Raw genomic sequence first — 20,904 nt, forward strand, 5'->3', positions numbered from 1 at the left:
GCATGGGTTTTTTTTTTCTTCTTCGTTTTAAGAGCATGGCTCTTGTCAATTTTTTCATGGGACTTTGTTTCTTTTTTTTTTTTTTTTTTAATTTGAACACATTTTTTTACTTTTTTTCAACCAACTCTTGGCCTCGCAACAGGATAAATGTGAACCGCCAAGTGAAACATACAATTTGACGCAAAAAAAAATAATGAGTACTCACTTCGAATGGTATGTCACAAAGATTGAAAAAAGAGAGCAAAATGCTAAGACAAAAAAAAATGCTAGCGCTATATTTTATAATTTTTTCCGTCATTGTATTTCAATTCTCAAAGAGTTTTTCAAATTTATTAAAAGAATGTTTTTTACGTAGCTTGTAATTAAAGTTTCCGATTTTTTAATTTTTCAAATTATTTATAGGTATAGTTTCATCATAAGCGTAAAAAAAAAAAAAAAAAAAATTCCTTGAAAATAATCAAAAATTAACCCCAATACATTCAAAAAACAATAGACATACAAATAAGTATAAAATAAAAATGTATTTTTCGACCTGACGCAATTCTTTGAAAAAAAAAACCCCAAATTGTTGCGAACAAACACAAAAATATACCATCTTGTCTTTCGAACCTCACCTGATCAATTCATGTCCATCCGCATAAATTGTCATTGTCACGTCAAAAAAATACTTAAAACTCATCATACGACAGGGCGACAACAAAAATCTTGATTTGAGTTTTTCAAGCCCGGGACCAAACAACAACCGAAACGATCAAACAAACACGAAGACAAAATGGCCCGAAATCGGTGGTCATGCTGCGAACATTGCACGTGTCGTCATCAGGACTATCGGAAGAAACGTGTATGTATATACTTATACATCAAAAGGCAAACGACAGGATACACGTCATAAGAAACATCAGCCATCACGTAGCAGGGACTACAACACATAGGTATCAGCTCAACGGCAACAGGAAAGCCATGGCAAGAGAAGAGAGAGGGAATCTCACCGATCGCACAGCCGCAGCGCGACTCGACCCTGCAGTCGTTCGCCGGCGACTAAACTTTCGCACGCGTCCGTAAAACAAGCCAAGTAAACATTAAGTTTCGTGACCATTGCCGATACTCGTCATAGTTTACCTACTTTCAGTTAATCATATTTTTATTTATGTATGCCAATGATGGATTGGTGAAGAGGATAGGAAATAGCTGGGATCCGTGGACTTGGTCCTGCCGAAGCTGCTCGTGCAAAAATCACGCGGTTCATTGGTCGAGATAGTTGTTACATTTCCTCGAGTGAAGTTTGAGTTTTTGGTTCTTCGTTGCAGTGGTTCATGGCAGAGTAGGTTGGTTTTTGTCAGTGTTTGCGTGAGTGTTTGGGAAGTAAAAAAAAAAAGAAGCTGCAAAAATGTCGGACAGCACGATGGAGAAGAACATGATAAACATCGGCATGGGAAACAGGATCAGCAGGTCGAGCAGTTCGATCATCATCAGTAATAATAACAACAACAACAACAACATCAACAACAACAATAATAACAAAAACCGAGTGAGTTTTGGGTTCTAATTTAAGAAATTTGCGTCATTTGATTTTCAATGATTCGGTTTTTTTTTTAAATTTGATTTTTAAGATTATGCAAGGGTATCGGTTGACACTACTGTTCACAAAAATATCTAACGATGACAGATCAATTTTCATTAGTATGAACAAAGGTTAATGTTTAGCTTAAACCACACGAGCAAAAACTACGTCAAAGGGTAATTGAAAATCTTGGGCAAGCTTTGGTAAATCGTCGTCATTGTGCTCTTGAAAGATATTGGTTTTCGTAATTATTGACGTAACGTCGCTTTTACTAGTGTTTCCATAATTTAACATCCATAATGAACGAGGTAATAGGACACGCGACGATGCTTCTCGTCAAGCGTTCATTGAAGGTGAGTCCAGGCTTGGGCACAATTGTTTCATGGATTTTTTTATACTCAAAAGAAATATTTTTTTCTTTTAACGAAGAGCTGAGATATTTTTGGCTAAAAAAACATTTCATCAGTATTCACAACGCAATAATAAAGGATACATTTTTTCCAACAGCAGAGGGCAATACGCTTTTGGTACAAAACTTTATTGTATGGTATATTTTAAAAAAATACTTAAAAAATTTGAATATACTTATTTATTTTTTTTATATTTTTAATTGTAATTTACTATTTTTGCTGAAAAACTATACAAGACAATTAGCACGATCACCGAATCCATCGACCCGAGCTCCAAACACGAAACTTAAGCCTTCAATTTTTCCTACGTAAGTCTTGAAAAAGAAAAAAAAAATGGACAAACGACCGCACGACTGTGGTTAAACGAATTTATGAAAAATTTTTCCGCAAATAACGCAACACGAACACACATATACATCGTATAAATACGCGCACGTTCAGCCGGCCAGATTTCTCAAGAGCAGTGGCCGGAGTACGCACTGTAATGTTCGCCAAGGTAATTACAGAAGCGCGACAAAACCGGTGATTCTTTGCCGTCCCTACACGCGTATCAGGACCCGATTCGGAAAGACATTGAGACTTTTTTTAATATCAAAATTAATACACTTTGTATTTCAACGATGATATGAGTACATTGTACACGTACACATTACCAAAGGGTGAGTTGCGACATTTTTAGATAGTTTTTCGTGCAGCTTGTTTTCCAACCTCCAGAAGGTCAGTGTTTTGCAAGGTATATTTGCATACGAAACCACGTATTTTATTAACACACGCGAATCAACACATTTACTCGAAATACCTAGAAATGAAGAAACGCAATGGGGAAGGGGGAAAAAAATGGTCACAGTATGAGCGTTTTTGCGCAGCATCATAATTTGTAATGGCACGTGCAAAGTCAAAGTTCATCGTCACCCCGACCGGACAGTAACAACCACCTGGCTACGCTATTCCGCGAAGCATTTTTTTTTTTTGTATACCCATCCTCCTGTTACTAAAGCAAAAAATAAATTAAAAAAACCCAAGTTTTTCTGCTACACGCGAACCAAAGAGAGAAAAAACATTCCCACTCACTTCCGGAAGAATAAGGGGATTGTTCAAACGTTACCGCCACTCGGTCACGAGAAAACTCGCTACCCCTGCTCGGTACAGGGAGAGGGTGCCGGCTTCGCCACGGGGCAGCAGCACCGCAGCCCCTATTGATTTCGGCATCACCCCACTCTGAGATAACCGGAGGGTGAAAAGCACCCCCTCCAAGCCAGGTCAGGGAAAGGTGCGTGCCACAGCAGTGGCCGACCATCCCTTGCGGTGTTGGTATGTTTGCTCGTTTAGCCGTACAAGTCATAAAAACGGTACGATGGTGAAATCAAAATCTAGGATATAACAACAATAGTACAATAATCGGAAGGGAGACGAAAATAGACAGTATCTTCGCGCAGGGGCGAGCGAGTGTGTTTTGTTGACGTTACGTTCCGAGAGCTCGACTCCTCCCTCTATCGAGGGCCCCCGTGCACATCTGGAGTACTCTCGTGCGAGATGACGAGGACGCAGCAGCAGACGGAGGAGTCGAGGAGACGGGGAAACAGGACGTCGTCGCTGATCGTTAGTTGAACGGGGTCAGGGTGAAGCAGTGGAAAAAACAGTATACATACAATAAGCACGCAAGGAGGGAGGAGGGGCCACCTAGTTGTGCGATAATAATAGCGTCGTTTGCAACGAGGAGGCTAAGGCGCGTCCTGCGGTGGTCATGCACGCGCATAGCTTACCAGGTCGCTGGCCACCTCTCCGCTGTCCTCGGGGTAAGTGTGTTTTATAGAAGGTGCTTTCTACGCGTCTGCACCTGTGTCATTGTTCCTTCCTCTTTTTTTTTTTTTTTTTTTTTTTTTTTTTACCTTTGAGTTGTGTCAGAGTAATAGTCCCTCAAGGAGAGGACGTGGGGTACAGGCGGTTGTTGTTCGCTTGGCGTGACGGCGATATCCTCGCGTTGTCGCTCGTTTGGGCGGGAGAGTTCGCGGAGAAAGTTGGGGGGACGAGGCGGGCACACGCGAGTTTTCTTCGATGATGTTTTTTTTTTTTTTTTTTTTTCATATACATGCATGTGCGAGGGAACGACCCAAAAGTTTGTACTTGGCCGAAGTGGTGGGGATTGAGTGATTTTAGATTGGCCAAGAGTGTTTTTCCAAAAATGTAAGGAAGATCACGGGGCTGGTACAGCGCTTTGATTTTTTTTTTTTTTTTTCACGCGGGTATTGTCAAAAGTTAGATCCAACGTCTCGTGCGCGCGTTGGCTCGTCGAAGGGCACGTGAAATTTGTCGAGGATATTGATTTTCCGGAAAGTTCGAAATAAACTGTTCCACTTTGGCCGTACAGTCCGGGCTTTTGACGAAGATTTCAAGGATTTTTTTCCTTTCCTGCTCATCGTGGCTCGAGCAGTCCGCGGTGCTTTTCATATGTGGCTGGAAATGACAGCAAAAAAAAACAAAAAACATCCAAAGTGCTGGATTATTGAGCAACACTTTTGTGGGGAAGAGTTTTCAATAACTTGGTTTACAGACGAAGACTGTTCAAATTAAATATTAACGATAGCTTATTGCAGCACATGGGTGTTTATGTCCCGTAAAATCAAGCTACAACACTTTAACTGTATTAAACGATGAGCGTTAAAAAACAACCTTCGGTAAAAATTTGAGCGTAAAAACTATGCGCATTTTAGCGGAAAAAGATTAACAAAAAGTAAAATTTAATTAATAAAAAATAGAATGTATAAAAGTAATGCGTTTGAGTATTTTTTAACGTAACAAAAGGCACAGGATAAATTTAACTGTTTCTTTTTCAATACTTGAATTATCTTCGAAAAAATATTTGTTCATTTTATAGGATTTTGGAGTAAAAAAAAAGGTAAAACTAAATAAAAAATAAACCCAACTTTACTAAATGAGAGTCAGTAATATCACAAAGATCAGTCTTCAAACGCAAGTTACCGCATAAAACCCATATTTTAAATATAACGCGGCGCATTTACATTAATCACACGCATACATATATATGTATACATACACGTTTTCCGACAAGTCGTTATACGCGCCACGAGACTTGGCTTACAAAATCTCGCTGTCGAGTAGGTATTTATTTACATAACGACAAAGCGTCCTGAAAAAACCTTTCAAATTCGAAAGCACGTTGTGCCCGCTTTTTGAAAAATGTTCAATGCACCGTGGAAAAATAGTTTGACGTCTTTTTTCGATAGGACAAAACGTGAGAGACAAACGGCTTGTTTTCCATCATTCAGAGACGCGAAAATTGGTAAATACGCTATAGCTGCATCTCGACGATACTTACTCGCGAGAAGGAGACTTTCTCTTCCTGCACCTTCCGATTCGAAGTCGGTCGATCGCCTCTCACGTATACTTACACCAGAGCTGCAGGCGCCATGATCTCCGCGCTGCGTGAGATGCAAGTATAGCAAAGTATAGTACAGTATTCCGGGTCAGATTGCCAAATGAAAAAGACATCTGAAAGTACTTGCTCGTCACCACGTCGATGCATTTTACTTTGTTTAACGTGATTTTTTCCGTCCCGCATTTTACGGTTTGATATTTTTATCGCGTGCTACTTAAACAACTTTCAATGGTTTACATTTCGTATTACAAATTCAAATGTTATTCAAGTTGATGGTGTTTAAATCATGTATTATTGACAGACGACGCGACTATGAAGGAATTCATGGCACATGCAAGTAAATGCTTGGTTTTTTGCGCATAAATAGTTCAATGTTTTTGATATAGCTAACGCGAGAACAAGTCAAGTGTGCAGCCATTGCAAAAGAACTGGAAGCAACTTGGATTGATGAACGAGGAAAGTTTCATTTTTCATGCGCGATCCTAATGCAAATGACGATGTTGATTTTTATTTTGGTTCTTGGTCAAGGAATGCGACTTTGATTTTTCTATTTATAGAATTCATCCTATTGCCTTTGGTGTCTATTTTTTCTTTTTTTGTTAATCTCGACTTGCTGCATTCCATTAAAAAATCAAAGATTCGCTTAAACGTGGTTATTTACATGTTACTAATTATTCCTGATGGTTAGTACATGTGTTTAAAATCCAAAATCAATAGTTTACTCGCTAAAAACAAAGTTAGTAAAATTAAGAACCTTTCAGAAGACATGTGCGTAATTTTTTGTATGAAAAAGTTATATTATCATGAAACCTATAAGTTTTGTGTTAAATGGGGTGTCAACTAATAAATTCATTCTGATTTAAAACGACTTTTATCGTTGACAGTGTTAAAATGACGTTGTAGAAGAAATGTAGAATACGGAAAATATACAGGATATAATTTTTTCGATATTAAGTATGACAAAATTTCTTAAGAAAATGCACGGAGCACAAAAATAAATATACGTTTCAATGACATCCACAATTTCTTCTCGGAACACACATGCATAAAAAGTTTAGTAAGGTGTCAGGTTATAACAAAAACCCATTTTTTCCATACCTCTGTTATAAAAATACCGGTAATTAATTTTTTCTGTGTAAATATGCATCATTGCGTTATTATAAAAAAAAAAAATAACAAATTATTATGGCCTCGTAAAGAAAATAAATTTCGTTTTTTAACAACTCAATTCAATTTCCCCCATTTTTTATAGTGTCAATGAACCTTGACGTGCAACAACGACCAACATATATTATGTATGGACGTACAATATGACTCCTTCCAACGAATTCTAAGAATTTCAAGAGAAAAAAAAAAATTTAGATTCTAAAATATTTATGATCTATCAATATAGTTTGGTCTTGTTACGTACGAGGACGTACCAAAATCTATCGATTCCACAAGTGCTTGCCTAATACCCTTTAGCCTCTAATATAATTTAACCATTTACAATTCATCGTATCAGTTATAGGTCAAGTTCAAGTGATAATTTATGGATCATACAGTGGATGATGAGCTGGTCATACAAAAACCAATTTTTTTTTTTTTTTTCAAGTCAAAACTCAGAAATAAAAAGTAATGAAGGACCAGTTTTAGAGTAGAAGTATCTTAATTTTATATTCCTACCTTCGATTCATAAAATGTTTATTCATGATAGAATTAATATGATTTTTATTCAATGACGTTAAACGGTACCTTACATTAAAAGTCAGAGCATGTATCTTTATTTCTAACAATTCAACAATTTATTCTCGTCGCACACTGGATTACTTGCTCATAACGAGATACAAAAAAATTTGTACATGATAACTTGAGTTTTTTTTTTTTTTCACAGAAATTAAGTTTTTATTTTATTAAATTTTGAACTTGCTTCTCAAGATCAATCAGGAATCTGAAACAAAAAAATTTATTAAAAGTATATTCCCATACTTAATTACTAATTACTTAATTCTGCAGAAGTTTGTCACATTCACTATTCAGAGTTATTAACCTAGTGCGGTAATTTTTCATGATTAAATTGTTTTTGAAGTCCGGAAAACTTTTAGTCGGCAGCGGCACAAAATTAAAAAAAAAAATTAATGTTTGCAGAGTTACTAATATTACAAAAAGATTGTATTAAAAACATTAAATCCTGACAAATTTCAGTATACTTAATCAAGTGACAAAAGTATAAACAATTAATTAAACTAATTTCTAATTTTATTGGGTAAAGCACTTTAACACAGTTAAAAGAAATAATTGCCGTTCACGTTGGAATTGGATGATTTTTTTTGTAATTTATGGTACGATTGAATAAATTGGTCTTTAATTGTTCTATGGTAACAATTAAAAACGCAAGAAAAATTTTATAATTTGAAACTGTGTGTCCACATTGTATTTCAAAGAATTCAAGAATATACTTATATTGCTACATTTTTTGTATTATTATATTATTATATTATTTCGAAATATAAACATGCATAATATGAACAAGAGGCGTCAACATTCGAATAATCTTTCGTACACGCAACACAATTGCTGCTAGTTAAGAGACGCGCCAAGCTGTTACCCGCCCACTTACTTGCTTGCCACGCGACTGAATGCGTGCTCTTAGGTACTACAATAGAGAAAATTAGCTTGTGCATAAATGCTCTAGGCTTTTTTGTTTGGTCCCGTAAAAAATAAATTTTTTATAATATCGTTTGGTCTCACTTCATGGTTATTTAACAACACTCACCAGAGTCATCTTGAAAAAAAAACAAAAAAAATTACGTCTCAATAAATAAATCGTTACTTTTTTTTTTTTAGATACGTATTACGTGGTGCATCCGAAAATATCACAATACAAAAATGACGGTCCCTTTGTACAGACGAGTAGCTCCTTCTCAAGTATCGAGCACAATGATACATTTTGCGAAGCTGGGTAAAAAAAAAACAAAAAAAAAAACAAAAACACCAATAGGTCAACTTACGTACTGCTCTGGTATACTTATGTCGTGCGCTCGCGCTTCAATTGTATGCAGCACAGCAGAGTAGGATGGAGGAGAACAAAAAATACAGTGCACGCAGACGCTTACTCTACGTGATAAGCGCTAATGCTACTGTACTGTATAAACATACGACCTTAATGCATAAATTTTCTGCCACGAGTTCAAAGTTGCGATCTCCCCTCACATATCCCCCCAACACCAGATGACGTTAAATAGTAACAACATTTTTGTTTCTTTTCTTGCTGTAAGTATGTATACTTGTATGTATGTGTATTCAACAATCGAGACTTTTTCAATGACCGCGGACAGGTTTTCGTCACTGCAGCTCTTCTCTCTTCGGAGATTTTCTAGCAAGCGGCAATTATTATGTTGGGTTTTACAAAAAATGTCACTCCTTCAGTGTTATGCAAATTTTTTTCATGCTACAAGTAGAATTAATTTTTGTATGATTATCTTTGAGAGATAGCGTCTTGTTTTTTTCGGATGTATTTACCTTTCTTGTGAGGAGCAGTGCATCGCGTAATGGGGCGATTAGATATTATATTTTTCTTTCTTGCCCAACTTTCGAACAAATTGCCTCAACTTGATCGATGTTTTTTAAAGTTAAAACTGGTATAAATTTGTTGACACTTCTCTCGATCAAAAATATAATATAAAGCAACTACATTTCAATGAAACGTGCAAAGGGTATAATTGACAGGGTAGATCGTAATGCGTGTTTTAAGGCGTGCGAGTGCATGTCATTGCACTTGGATGTGTATTTTTTTTGCCAATCCAAACGGTTTGCATTAACAAGGCGAAAGGAAGTGCAAGAACGAATCGAAACAGTCTACGGGTTAGCGCGAATTTGCAATTTTAATACCGGTTTCGGTGCGTAGAATTGACTTGCAACACTTGACATTTAGAACAGTCCATCGCTCATTCGGCTTTCGACGATGTGCTCGATCATCGCCGCGTTTGTTACAAAGGTTTTTTTCTTTCATCAAACAAAAATAAACAAAAAAGTAAACAAATGGATAAAAAAACTTACTATTTTGCAGTAAGTTTTATTAAAATTTAAAATTTCGGTTGGAGATGTAAGTGCATTTTGGTATAAGTGTTGTGTGTGACGATGCAGTTCCGCGATAATTTTGGAGTTTTGTGGGGCTTCAAAGGGGGGTGCCAACAGTAGAGTTGCATGTAGAATCAGCCCATACTTAAATTTTGACACCTAGACATAATGAGATGATGAAATTTTTATTTACAAAATTGTTATTAAACGCAGGGAGTGGTTCAATTTTTTTTCTATCGCAGTTCCATCTACTAGGAACTCGGTGAATTACATTTTCCGTCTCAGCATCTTTATCGGACGAGCAAAACTATCACAGAGCATTAGCATTCGAAAATTGGTTTTAGTTGACAAAGAACAAACAGTTGACGTTAACAATGTGTTGAAATCTTTAACGAAGATTTAATGAATTTTTTAGTTTAATAAAGAAGCTTTATATTAAGCTTTATATTAATTATATTAAGCATTATAAAACAAAGGAATGTGGTAACAAAAATTTTTCTTATCGAATAAAAAAAATTAATTGGAGATATAACAGAAAAATACCGTAAAAGTTAATATTAATTATCACGTTTCAAAAAAAAAATTTTTTTATTTTCTAGGACTTGGTTTTGTCATACCTATTCGAAACAGGGTTATCTATATTTTGAAATTAAATTTGTTCGGACGAGTGACTAATCGATTGAGTAAAAAAAAAAAAATTTATATTACATTCGAGACAAATTGATTGTTCTTCTTTAGAACATAAAAATCAAATTCATACACATTAAATATTTTACAGTAGCAAAACGTCGTTCCATCATATCGAAGGTCGACAGGGTCAAACATCGGGAAATAAAATTAATAAAAAGAGAAAATCGTCCAAAACGGCCACTTTTTTTTTTTTTTTTAATCAACCAGCTCATGTGACAAATCCGCGTTCCTGATGAGTATACCTCTAGAAAAGATTTTAAAAAACCTGTGCTCCTCCGGACTCTCACCTATTGCCGTATTTGCGCAGGACATTGAAAAGGGAGAAGCACCGAACCCTTGTCGAAGCGACGGCACCTACAACAGCAAGGGCAGCAGCAGCAGCAGCAGCGTCGAGATCCACGGGGACGGGAGTGGGTCTGGAGTGGGGCCACCACCAGTAGGTTTGTACAACGACAACAACAACAGCTCCGCGACAGCCGGCGGCAGCAACAACAACAACAACAATAACAACTCCTCTCTCGAACTCGCCGGCGGAGCAGCACCTGCTGCTGGCAGCTCCAGTAGCGCTGGCACGCCGTCGACCCGACGCTGGGCCGCAGTCGCTCGCCTGCTGCGGCGCCTGCTGTTGGCGATGATACTGCTGGCCGGCCTCGCGGCCGCACTCGCAGCCCTGTGGCTCTATCTCGGACCTCTGTTTATCGTCCAGCTCTGCCTGGTCGTGCTGGTCGCCTATCTCGTCTCCGGGGGCAGCTTCCGGTGGTTCTACGTGGCCTTCAAGACGGCGCCCCGTGACCTCAAGTAAGGCTTTTTCGATCGCCCACACGCGACACTTACTTTGGCCGCGCTTTCTCTCGACTGTTCATCCCGGCGCTTGGCGAGATTTTGCTTTTGTTCTTTCATTTTCATTTTTAGCCACCCCATAAGTATCCGGGATTTTAATAAGTTAATACGTAAATTTCTCGTTTCAACCCTCACAGTTTTAATTACAATGCGTTGCGTAAACTTGACGTATGAGCACGTGATTTTTTCCACGTACTGGTGGAACTGTTGCGAATTTCGATGGTCCAGACAGTGTACGAAAACTACCCTAAAAGTTATAGCAAATCTCGATTGAGATGTACCAAGTGCTGGAGTAAACAAAAAAAAAAAAAACACATCTCCATTTCTCTACAACGTAGATCGACTTAAGCGCAATACTGTCACAGTTTAGAGTACCCCCGATTAACCCTCTGTCACCGTAATTTTTCAATCTTTCCCGTGCAAGGAGACGCAAATCTCGCTAATGACAAGGTTTTCGCGTTGGCGCCACCATGTACATAAACACTCGTGTGTACACCATGCATATATTTATACGCTGTGCTTCATTTCTCGCGTAGTACACAGCGGTGTACACCTACTCGCGGTCGCGCTCCTGCTTTCTCTCGATTCGATGGTGTATACAGTGGGGATCGGCGACTCTCTCTATCCGTACTCACGCTCGAAGCGGGATATGGGCTTCTTTATTTTTACACCAACCACGCACACACTCGCGCGGAATTTCTCTTTCTTTCTCTCGCGCACGCCGTGTACTTTTCCCCCTTTTATACGTATACTATATACCGGTGGCTATACGAGTCATTCACTATCTCCCGTCACGCGAAGTATAGTATTAGAAAATCGGGAAGAAAGTACCGATACATGCGCACTGGATTTTGATTGGCGATTTAACGATGTTTCGGCGTCGGCGAAAGATACGTCCGAAGACCGATTCTTTTTTTTTTTTTTTTTTTTGTTCTTCATCTCCAACGCCGACGCATTACGTAAAACAACGCGCGTTGATTAGAATAAGTGATGGCTAATCTCTATCGCTTTTCACGGAGTTTAATCTTTGGACTAACTCTGACAATAAGTACCTACGCGTTGTGTGCCTTTTTTTTTTTTTTTTTATCTCATGTCACGGTCGAGTCGATTGTTCTTCCACATAATTTATTCGGCTTTTTCGAGAATACCGCGTTGTACATGCGCCTTTGAGCAAAGTCTATGGTAATTTCCGATGTTTGCGATCGGGGCCCAGTTGCGACTTTGTGTTTGGGGTTTTTTTTTTTTTCTTCATAGTTTGGTCAAATGATAAACTCCTTGAATATATAAGAATGTTGACAGAAAAAAAAAAATTGTAGTCTTGGCATATTGCTAATGATGTTATCGATCGATCGTACCTTTTTTTTCCACAGTCAAACGATCGATTGGCGATTCATTCGTTCATCAATGCTTGAAGGTTGAAACAACAATTATACCGTTAGATTAGTTCTTTCATTTTTTCATTTTTTCATTTTTTTTTTTTTTTTTTTCGTAGACAAGCTCTTTTGTAGCAGGAAACTAATCGATGTCTTTTCTTCTCTACGCATTCAGAGTCAAGCAAATTAATATAACTACACCCATTGTCTCGTCACTGGAATTTCATACAAATAAAAAAACTATATACGATCGACTACTATATAGAAAGAAATCGGTAATAACAGAGAGCCACCTAGAATCATAAACCTCAAAAGTAAAACATAACACGCGAAGCTGAATTGGAATGGCAATACTTACCAAATTGGTATTTTGTCTCGCGTGTACGTGACAAAAGGCCGACGTGGTGTAATTTTCACGAACTCGCGATTTCCTTCTTCTTAACACATAAATCGACAATAAACAACCACGTTTTCCTCATTCGCGTAAAACAATTTATTTAGCATCAATGATGAAACCAACGAAGGGGTATAAAAACCCATGCGTCAAGGATACCCACGTGTGAGCGCGTAAAAGGGAAAACGAGCTCGTAAAACAACAATCCAAGAAAGTGACAAAGAGAGAAAGATAAAAAAAGATGCACTCCCTTATATACGCGCGTGTGGGTGCGTGAACTCACTTTTTTATCTGTCACAATTTCGCTCGATGCTCAGTCACGGTATGATTACTTCGAATTATTTCATTTGCCATGCGCTCATCCGAGTCACGATAGTTTTTCCCCTGTGTTCTTACGTGCCGAGATAAGTGGACGAGGAAAAATTACGCCTTTGCGTGACAATCTGACAGTACGAGATACTTTTTTTAGCATTCACGAGTCATGGGTTTTTTTTAATAGGCGAAAACCGATTTCGGATCACGTATGGAAGAGCCCGCCGATGTTTGTTTTCAAAGATACTGACAATGCGATTTTTTACCGATCAAAGAAACTGTTTCCATTAGAGGTCAAGCGGGTGACTAGGAAAATCCTATTGATTTGTTGTGAATGTAATTTGTACGTGCAGTCGTTTTCAAAATTTTGTTCCCAAAGCCATACATTAGGTAAAATGTCGCTTTCGCGTGCTTCTTACCGATTTCATGGGTGATCGTTACTATATACTTATCGAGGGGAGGAGGACAAGAAAAATGATAACATTTTCTACATGTGAGAAGTCAACTATTGTTCAACATCATCACGTGTACCTAGTGACTTGAAAAAAGGAGCTTTCAAAATAACCCACGTGTCCGCCTCCGAGTCCATTTGACTATTTTTCCTTTACGCGCACACGTACAAAACTATACACTCGCGCGCGCTCATGTAGGTATGGGTACGCACGCGTCCACGGTTTGAAGTGCGCGTGACGTGAAAGTGATTGTGACGTTTGCATGACGGCGTCGATGTATGGAGTCGAACAATTTCGTGATTCACGATTCGAGAAAAGTAAATCCCAACCAATGAAGTAAAAAACCGCGAGGTCGTTGCATAGTCGGGCTCGACTAGAGAAAAGTTGGCCGACGCCAACTCTTTTTCGCCTCATTTAGCGACTGGTGTGCAGTTTCCTCTTACACTCTCTCTCTTTCTGTCTCTGAGCGTGCATGGAGAAAAAAAGACATGGGGAACGTCCATTTGAATTTTTCTCGGAATGTCCGTACAATCGTTTGGTTCTGCTTCTTTTTCCCCTCCCTGCTCGGCCATTCCCGATGACGAATGTAAAAATGTGCGAACATCGTTAACATACGTCCCTTTTTTTTTTCTTCAAACACTAAAAAACTCGTACTTTGTCAACAACGTAACAGGCCTTCCTTCGAATCGGCAGCGTTTGAAAAATACAAGCGCAAAATAGCAAATAAAACAAAAAAAATTAAAAAGTAAAACCCCCGAAGAAGCTAAACATGATTTTTGCAGAGCAATATTGCGCTACGTGTGCTTGCTGTGGACGATAAAGGCTCACGAGAAGAAAGACCGGAGCGTGGCCGACATATTCCGGCAGCACGTCGCCCGTAACCCCAACAAGCCGTGTTTCATTTTCGAGGATCAGGAATGGACGTTTCAACAGGTATGTGCCCGCGATATCGATTTGCCGCCCGATGGTGAACGAAAAAACCAATGGCAATGACATTTTCCAGGTCGAGGAGTACAGCAACAAGGTCGCTACGGTGTTCAAGACCCACGGCTACAAGAAGGGCGACGTAGTGGCCCTTTTGTTGGAAAATCGGCCCGAGTTCGTTTGCATCTGGTTGGGCCTCAGCAAACTCGGCATCATCACTCCCCTCATCAACACCAATTTGAGGAAAGCCACCCTACTGCACAGCATCAAAGTGGCGGAATGCCAGGCGCTAATCTACGGAGCTGATTTGTCAGAAGGTATAATAATAATGCAGGTGTACACGCAATGCGCGGCTCCAGAAGAGCAAATGTATGTTTATTTGTTTGTTCATTTTTTTTTTTTTTTTTTTTTTTTTTTTTTTTTTTTTTTTTTTTTTTTTTTTTGAACCGGTTGGAAAAGCAAATTTCGGCGGCGGACAATAGAGAGCGTCGGTGTTTTTCCATCCAACTGGCGCGCATTCGAATACGCAAAAATATAACTAGGCAGAAAAAAAAGGCGAGCAAAAAAATCGTACGTTGCCGCACGCGCAAAGACTCGAAAGGAACGAGACAACGACGATGATGATGAAACTTGCATGCGTTACCTCGAGTTGACAAGTTGTTACTGGGCGCGCGGCCGATATCGCGTGCTCAACCGATTTACAACCGAGCACCGATTCAGCCGCGCGTCAAACGAGTCGCAGTTTTTTTTTTCTCGCGAGCAAACGATTACAAAGATAAAACTATGCTTGGCTGGCATTCAAGTGGCGTATATACATGGCAGTGGAAGTCGATTCGTAGGGATAAGCGAACGCTCTCGTTGGATATTTCGGAATAATTAAACGTACTGCGTTTGCATTTTTTTTTTTTTTTTTTTTTAACGAGTCGATGTCGAAGGAATTTGGTTTTCCAATATCGTTTTTTGTCCCCCTCGAGCTTGCAATCGCGTATCATTAATTAGTGCAGCGGAAAACTTTTATCGCAGCCTTTTCTCACAATTAATTATTTAACTTAATTTTTCATGAACACGTAAAAATGAATGTTTCACAGTAAAGAATACAGGTATTTATAGACTGGATGTGTATCGTATGTTAATTTCCTACACGAAAGATTGGTTAGTTATGCATGTCGGTGTAAGAAAAAAAAAAAAAAAAAAAAAAAAAGAAAAAGAAAAATTTCCAGCTAGTATTTTCCATTCATAACAATCCGTAGAGACAATACACGCGTTTCGCAGTCGATTGTGTTGTTGTTGTTTTCATCGAGACGATTGCACGTATCCAAGTAGAAACAATAAAAATAGGTTGCGAAATCAGCTCTATTGAGACGTTTGAAATGGACAACTGCATTTCTTGCGCAACAATTTTCTTCAGCCTGCACATGTATGAAAGTGCGGTTTTCAAATAAAGATTCATTAAAATACAATAAAAACGGGAGCAGTGTCGAATAGACTAGTGCGCTTGAGTTGAGCGTAAAACGATCGACATCATTTTACGACAAGAGAAAAAAAAAGAAAAAAAAGAAAAAAGAAATTCACACTAACCCATATTCTTGCTTGTTGCAGCCGTGAAGGATGTAGCAACGTCGCTGGATGCGAAGTTGGGCCTGTACAGGCTGACGGACAAACCGGACACACCCTCGGATGGGCTGAAGGAGAAGGAGCTCAACAACTTCTTGGCCGAGGCGCCTTCCTCGCCACCGGTGCTTCAAGAAAAGGGCTGCTACGGAGACAAGCTCATGTACATTTACACGAGCGGCACGACGGGTTTGCCCAAGGCCGCTGTCATCACCAATTCTAGGTGAGCCTCGTTCACGAGGGTACAAGGAGCAACGTGGTTTGTCGAAAATGAAACAATGTTTCTCTAGATTTTTCGCGATAATAACTGCACATGCAGGGGAGAATGATTGCGAACATCGACAAAACTAAGCCCTCGTGTAAATTTAAACTAATATCTCGGTAAAAAGAAATTGTGTACAGAGACGGTGGGACATTTTTAACGTAAAAGAAAAAATAAAAGTAAGATCGGCTCAATCAGTTTTAAACTAATCTTTTGCTAAACGTTTTTTATGAAAATTTAGCATCAGCTATTTTTATTGTGTACCGTATTTTTGTCAAAGCTCGCTGGTTTGGACGATTATTTCAAGTACAAAAAGTCCATGGTTTTATGAAAAAATAATTCCTATCATGCAACAACTAACGAACTAAAAATAAAAAAAAGCCATTTTTCCCGTAGCTAAATAAAGAATATTTTCAGGTTCATGTTTATCGCGGGTGGTATCTACCACATCGGTGGATTCCGCAGCTCCGACAGATTCTACACGCCCCTGCCGCTCTACCACACCGCGGGCGGAGTCATGAGCGTCGGACAGAGTCTGCTGTACGGCGGCACCGTTGTCATGAGGAAAAAATTCTCGGCCAGCTCGTACTTCAGCGACTGCATCAAGTACAATTGCACGGTTAGATCGCGTCAATGTATACAAAATGAAAACATACACACATCGACAGTCCAAAGAAACAATTACAGGAATTATCATCATCGTTAAAACAATGGTGTACAATACTCACACTATGGCAATTCCTGCAATTTGTTGTCACTGTCAATCAAAGCGATAGACTCGAATGAACGAAAATACAATTTTTTTTTTTTTTCTTCCTCGGAACCAACAGGTGGCACAGTACATCGGCGAGATGTGCCGATATATATTGGCAGTGCCCCCAAAACCAGAGGACAAGCAGCACAACATCCGCACGATATTTGGTAATGGACTGAGGCCGCAAATCTGGCGGGACTTTGTCGCTCGATTCAACATTTCTCACGTCTGCGAGTTTTACGGAGCCACCGAGGGCAACGCGAACATTGGTGAGTTTCCAGAGTTGGATGAATCCATGGTGCGCTTAGAAGAGAAGAACGTATCGGATTTCAGGATATACCGTCGCGTATCGAGGCTGGAGGGGCCTATTTTTTCATGCTAAATATTTTCCTCTCTCTCTCTGCGCACGTGATCAAAAGCGAATCGTTGGAGATTGAAAATGTTTTCCCCACTTTCAGCAAATATCGATAACAAAGTTGGGGCGATAGGCTTCATGTCGCGGATTTTACCTGCGGTGTACCCGATATCCATCATCAAAGTGGACGAGGACGGGGAGCCGATCAGAAACTCCAAGGGCCTCTGCCAAGTGTGCGAGCCAAGTGAGTGCGTTTGACGAGCTTGTCTCGGTACAGTACGTATCATCGTTATCGGCACCGAAAAATCATTTTGCCTTTCAGACGAGCCTGGCGTATTCATCGGCAAAATCATCCCCAACAATCCGTCCAGGGCGTTCTTGGGATACGTAGACAAAAAAGCATCGAAATCCAAGATTGTCCACGACGTGTTTTCCAAGGGCGATTCTGCCTTTTTGTCAGGTACGTGTCGCTCACCCCATATGAGCTCATACAAAATGGTTTCGAAAAAATGTCTCAATAATCGCGTCCATTGTTGCAGGTGATATCCTCGTGGCCGACGAGTTTGGGTACTTGTACTTCAAGGACCGAACGGGAGACACGTTCCGCTGGAAGGGGGAGAACGTCTCGACATCCGAGATCGAGGCCATCGTCAGCAACCTGATAAACTACCGGGACTGCATTGTCTACGGGGTTGAGGTGAGTACGATTACCTTTTCCTCTCGCTCGACTCGTGTAAACGATGCACCCCTCACGCGTGGCACAACGTGTTTCAGGTCCATGGTGCCGAAGGCAGAGCCGGAATGGCCGCCATTTACGACGAAAATGGCACCCTGAACATCGACAAATTGGCCAGCAACGTCAAGGAACAGCTCCCGGCCTACGCCAGACCGCAGTTCATCAGGATACTGACGAAAATAGACCTGACCGGTAATGCAGATACCTACCTACTCGGTGGTGCAATTTCATTCGGCTAAAATTCGATAAACACACCCTTGATCCAACAGGCACGTTCAAGCTGAAGAAGAAAGACCTGCAGAATGAGAGCTACGACCCCAACAAGATACGCGACAAGCTGTACTACCTGGACCCGAAGGCGGGCTACCAGCTGCTGACGCCCGAGGTGTACGAGCAAATACAGTCAGGCAAGATTCGCTTCTGAAGGGGGCCATGGGCGAGCAGCACCGAACTCGCGACCAAAGGAACAGGCCTCGCCGCTCCGCCGACAAACGTACAAAACGACACGATAATAATAAAAAAAAAAAAAAAAAAAAGCTTCGACCAGCGTCATCGAGAGGACAAGGCAAGGAAGAGCAAACGACTGTCCGCGCCACACGGATCCCCGGGGCAAGTTACGAGTTACGCTCGGGGGAATCGCTCGACGACCGGGGAAAAGCTGTATACAAATGCCTCGTACCTACATTATACATTACCTGCACTACCACCGCTGCTACACAATTATACATGTACTTGCAATTTTGGCTTGGGCCATTTCTCGCCAACATTCCTTTTGTAAATATTAATCAAGCGAAAAAGCAGCAAATACTTTATGGCGCTCCGAGCGATCGATCGCGAGCTGTCGTCGCTGTCGTCGATACATGGGATCGGGGGGGGGGGGGTGCTACACTTGGGGTACGACACTCGCCCTCTTTTTTTTTTCCTCCCTCAATGTGTATAAGGTATACACACGTTATATCGTACGCGACGACTCGTGTTTCTGCTATATACTTACAATGTACGATAATTAGGGACATAAATTGCACACACGTATATTTTTTATACGCATTGCCGTTCGGCATGATGATGATTATGATGAGTGCGTTTTAGGCGTTAGAAGGAAAGGAAGAAAGAAAAAATAAAGTCATTGCGCGATGGACGAGGAGATAAACGCGAGTTTGTTGTCCGTTATGGCGATGAAATCGTCGTCCTGTTTTAGGTAGAGATCGAAAGAGATCGGTTACACGTGTTTTTTTTTTTTATATATAGGGTAATGTGAGGGTGATCGATGAGAAACTGCTTATGATTTCGATATAGTGATAGAGATGAGAAAAATAAATAAATAAATAAACTATGTTGAATAGTGTAAAAAAAATGGTTTACCGGGAGCGAGAACACGTCGGTTATGCGTTTATGCGTTTGACGCACAGTTCAAGCGAATCATCGTGCTTTCTCGGCTTTTTGACTCTCTCTCGCACCTCAAAGTGCAAGAATCTTTCGGGTAGTAAGTATACAGTGTTTTTTTTTTTTTTTTTCGTTTTAGATGTTTTTTTTTTACGAAGATGAAGGAGGAGAGAAAACGAAAGTAAAAGAGAGAGAGAAAAAGTACGTACATATATGCGCGCAATTTATTAGCATGTAGTTTTATTTTAACGACAGACAATTTTATTATTTATTTCATTAGGGAGAGCCTCGATGACTTTCGCCGCCGCCGCCTTATCTTCTCTTCGACGAGCTATACAATACTTTCTATATCGTCCGATGCACAATTTATTATTACGTTTCGTTTGTATATGCATGTATGTGACTGTGATACATCTGTTTCTTGATCAACGAGGACAAAATATATTATTTTGTGATTTATTGTAATGTCCTTGCTGCGATGATTTTCTGTAAAAAAAAAAAAAAAAACGTGGTGCAATTCGTTGCGAGATGTACATTTTTTTTTTTTTCTTTTTAAGTAGCGTGAGGAAGTTAGCTGTTCGGTGAAAAAAAGTACCTTCAGGCAGGTAATTTCCAGAAAGCAAAGAATAATCAGCAACTGGAGTTTTCGTGACGCTACGATCGGAAGCCCATTAAATGTTACGAATTTATTGTTGGAATGACGATTACAAATTCAGAAAAGACTGTTATCAACAGATTGTAATATTTTATCTTCACAACAATGGGGGTCAATATCTCATCAGTTTATTGTAAACGTGATTAATTATTTTAACACGCACAGTCATTATACGTATCATTATTATCAAGAAGATAATGCTCGTACGTGGCTAATAAGCAAACAAAAAGTAATTCTGTAATGTAGCACATATATATCTTTTGCTACAACGATTAATTATTAACGACTTTTATGTTTTTAGACTCGATTTTTTTTTCATCTATGGTAGCTAAAAATCTATCACTTATCATTTTGTTAAGTACGTGCAAAAAAAAATACAGCCGTCGGTGATGCAGAGAGGATCTCCAAATGGATAATTTATTTTTATGTCAAATGGGGTATGTGTGCAGCTAAATGTTGCGATAATTTAGATTATATTGTTGCTTGTTATCTTTTTAGAATAAAAAATTTTACCGTTTCTTATTTTCCGTTCTTTTGCGTATTTTTTAAAAATTTCAAGTACTCAAGTCGATTTTATGCGGCTATTTTTTAAATTAATCACCCATGTGTTCGGTAAGAATCAGAAACCATAACTGTAAAAATAATTTACAAACACCTATTTTACAAATATATCATTATTTCACAGACTTGAAATCCATATTATTATTATTGTTATAAAATATTTTTTACATACTTC

At 39.4% G+C, this 20,904-nt stretch overlaps 1 protein-coding gene across 2 annotated transcripts; it reads left to right on the forward strand.

The window, feature by feature from the left end:
* The first annotated feature begins 1,370 nt into the window (after positions 1-1,370).
* Fatp1 (Fatty acid transport protein 1) lies at positions 1,371-20,690 on the forward strand. Of its 2 annotated transcripts, none has more exons than XM_014349572.2 (12): positions 1,371-1,528; positions 10,425-10,915; positions 14,271-14,421; positions 14,492-14,729; positions 16,012-16,246; positions 16,703-16,904; positions 17,116-17,308; positions 17,498-17,638; positions 17,717-17,854; positions 17,934-18,091; positions 18,169-18,322; positions 18,400-20,690. In XM_014349572.2, the coding sequence occupies exons 1-12, from the start codon at positions 1,388-1,390 to the stop codon at positions 18,552-18,554; spliced, it is 2,397 nt and encodes a 798-aa protein (XP_014205058.2). In that variant the 5' UTR covers positions 1,371-1,387; the 3' UTR covers positions 18,555-20,690. The 2 variants fall into 2 exon arrangements, with proteins under 2 accessions (XP_014205058.2, XP_089448900.1); XM_089592774.1 differs by lacking the exon at positions 1,371-1,528 and adding an exon at positions 9,292-9,415.
* Positions 20,691-20,904: the final 214 nt, after the last annotated feature.

This window comes from Copidosoma floridanum, unplaced genomic scaffold (genome assembly GCF_036245765.1).
Source record: "Copidosoma floridanum isolate Cflo_tuat_1 unplaced genomic scaffold, Cflo_Japanese_pri ptg000019l, whole genome shotgun sequence".
Lineage (NCBI taxonomy): Eukaryota > Metazoa > Arthropoda > Insecta > Hymenoptera > Encyrtidae > Copidosoma > Copidosoma floridanum.

Coding starts and splice junctions, on each gene's coding strand:
- Fatp1 (XM_014349572.2), top strand. CDS start 1,388: ATGTCGGACAGCACGATGGAGAAGAACATGATAAACATCGGCATGGGA. Junction 10,916..14,270: donor ACGGCGCCCCGTGACCTCAA/GTAAGGCTTTTT, acceptor TGATTTTTGCAG/AGCAATATTGCGCTACGTGT. Junction 17,639..17,716: donor CTGCCAAGTGTGCGAGCCAA/GTGAGTGCGTTT, acceptor TTTGCCTTTCAG/ACGAGCCTGGCGTATTCATC.